The sequence below is a fragment of the Limulus polyphemus genome, unplaced genomic scaffold (genome assembly GCF_000517525.1).
Source record: "Limulus polyphemus unplaced genomic scaffold, Limulus_polyphemus-2.1.2 Scaffold7469, whole genome shotgun sequence".
NCBI classification, from domain to species: Eukaryota; Metazoa; Arthropoda; class Merostomata; order Xiphosura; family Limulidae; genus Limulus; species Limulus polyphemus.
Genome location: NW_013673079.1, coordinates 17,596 through 20,290, shown reverse-complemented (window position 1 = coordinate 20,290; position 2,695 = coordinate 17,596). Strand labels below are relative to the sequence as shown.

The 2,695-nt window shown below is 36.6% G+C and overlaps 1 protein-coding gene across 1 annotated transcript in view; it reads right to left on the bottom strand.

Moving 5' to 3' along the window:
* LOC106474640 (astacin-like) overlaps window positions 1-2,695 on the bottom strand; it is a 20,719-nt gene that overhangs the window by 13,445 nt on the left and 4,579 nt on the right. The window contains exon 4 of the mRNA XM_013935330.2: window positions 2,003-2,087. Coding sequence (XP_013790784.2) covers window positions 2,003-2,087 — 85 coding nt within the window. The remainder of the gene's footprint in view (window positions 1-2,002; window positions 2,088-2,695) is intronic.

The following is a 2,695-nucleotide window of genomic DNA, read 5'->3' as shown; positions in this document are numbered from 1 at the left end:
ACACTGATATATTATCTATACACAACATACCTGTGCAGAACGGTTGACTTATCTCATGTTTGACACTGATATATTATCTAGACACAACAGAACGGTTGACTTATCTCATGTTTGACACTGATATATTATCTAGACACAACAGAACGGTTGACTTATCTCATGTTTGACACTGATATATTATCTAGACACAACATACCTGTGCAGAACGGTTGATTTATTTCATGTTTGACACTGATATATTATCTATACACAACATACCTGTGCAGAACGGTTGATTTATCTCATGTTTGACACTGATATATTATCTAGACACAACATACCTGTGAACGGTTGACTTATCTCATGTCTGACACTGATGTATTATCTAGACACAACATACCTGTGCAGAACGGTTGATTTATCTAATGTCTGACATTGTTGCTTGAATACTATAATTGCGAAGTAAAGTAATATAATAGTTAGTCTGCAACACAATGGATAAGAGCAAGGGTCTCTTGACTTCATAAAGGATGTGATAGTCGATGCCTGTCTAACACTATACAAAATTATGACTGATGATAAAGTGCAGAGATTGTTCCAATTTACAATTCATTTCAACTATCTTCAACCATGCACCCTGTGAAGAAGAATACAAAAACTGTTGATAATCAGTGTGAAAACTGCTTAACCCAGGTGCACACAAGAAAACGGTTTTGATAATCAGTGTGAAAACTGCTTAACCCAGGTGCACACAAGAAAACGGTTTTGATAATCAGTGTGAAAACTGCTTAACCCAGGTGCACACAAGAAAACAGTTTTGATAATCACTGTGAAAACTGCTTAACCCAGGTGCACACAAGAAAACGGTTTTGATAATCAGTGTGAAAACTGCTTAACCCAGGTGCACACAAGAAAACTATTTTGACAATGGCCAGAGTTCACGCTGCAGACGGAGGATAACCGTATGTTCGTGATGTGGTCTGAGTCACGTTTCGTTGTTTTCTATACTAACGGTAGAATATCAAGATGGTGAAAACACCAAGAGACACTTCAACCTGCTGATGTTGTTCTGACCTCCTTTTTGCTGACCGAGTCCACCCACAGTTCTGAATTTCCACCCAGAAGACGATAATACAACAATCCGCTGCACTTGTACTGTTCGAAGTTTATTCGAGGACAGAGACACTGAATCGCAGTAAGATTGAAACTCTTTGTTACTAAATTAACGTTACGTTTAAGGCCATATTTCTTTGTCTATATCTATGAATCAGCTGTAGGTCGTTTACATTCTTAAAATGGTTTAATAATGAAACAAAACACCTGTTGTAAACTTGATGTGTCTGGTGGCATTTCTACTTCAAGGATTTTTTATGTGATGGATTAGAAGGTGTGGGGGTAGAAGGAGGTGTATTATTTAGAAGAGTAGCAAGTGTTATTAAATACAAAATATATACGCTTTATTGTTTTTCAGATTTATATATTTATTTTTCTTAATCATCAAAAAAATCCCAAATTACCCCAGGTTCTCTTTGTACAGCTTCGCAGCGATCTGTAGCTGTTTGGAAGTACCATTAAGCCTAGGTTTCAGGTGATTGGTGATACTTCCACTTTTGGTTCATGTTACAAAATACGACTTGACTAACTGTCCTTAAATTAGCAGTGAAAGACTAGAAAAAAAACAGCTAGTCATCACCACCCACCGCCAACTCTTGGGATTGATCGTAACATTATAGCGCCCCAACGGCTGAAAGGGCGAGCATGTTTGTTGGGACGGAGATTCGAACCCACGACCTCCAGATTACGAGTCGAGCGCCCATACATATATTGTTACTAGATTATATTAGAAAACACAAAACATTTATTCACATATCATTTTGAGAAGAAAAAATAATAATGATTATTTCCCGTCATCTGATGGGCATTCAGCTTGTATAGTTCGTCAGTTTATGTGTGTGTATGTGTTTTCTTTGGATCTAAAACGTACAACACCTTTATGATAAAAGTTAGATCATTTTGAAATGGCTTGTCTTACCGACAGAGCTTCCTAGTTCATAATATACTATTCCACCAGGCCAGAGAAGTTTCTCATCAACAATGCCATTCCTGTCCTGTAGAATAATAACGATAAGTTAGTTAACAAATAGTCTGTGAAATTTTACTGTACTTAAACTAACCACATTTTATATCTATAGTATACTTTTGACCGGTTACTTAAGATGTACACAAGATTTACTGCTGTGTAAGAGCACACGTTCATTGTTAAACGCTTTGGATATTTTATTTCCTTGCCTTTAAATACCTTATGACGCAGCAGTGGGAAGACAGTATTTCTGTAATAATCATAACTCATTGATTACGAATTTTGACGGCGAGGTATGTACGGCTTATTAGTTAGGAAAACATCAAAAACACTTTTTGTAACTAATATACGCCTATGTTGCACCCCATCTTGTACAATACTCCGGCCAGTTTTCTACCCATGAAACCTACAACTTTTGTCCAGAGTTCAAAACAAAGAACACCACAATCAAAAATCATGTAATATCTCTCCTTGTACTTAGTCTGCTAAGACATGAAGAAAGACGGCCACGTATCACTAGTTTCAGAGTTCTTTAAAATAGAGTTTCTATTTGAATAGAGCAATTTAAACATTTGCTTAACAACAAGTAAAAGCTTGGAATGGTCTATTCTTTCAATGGGGTGTATGTCTGAGCCA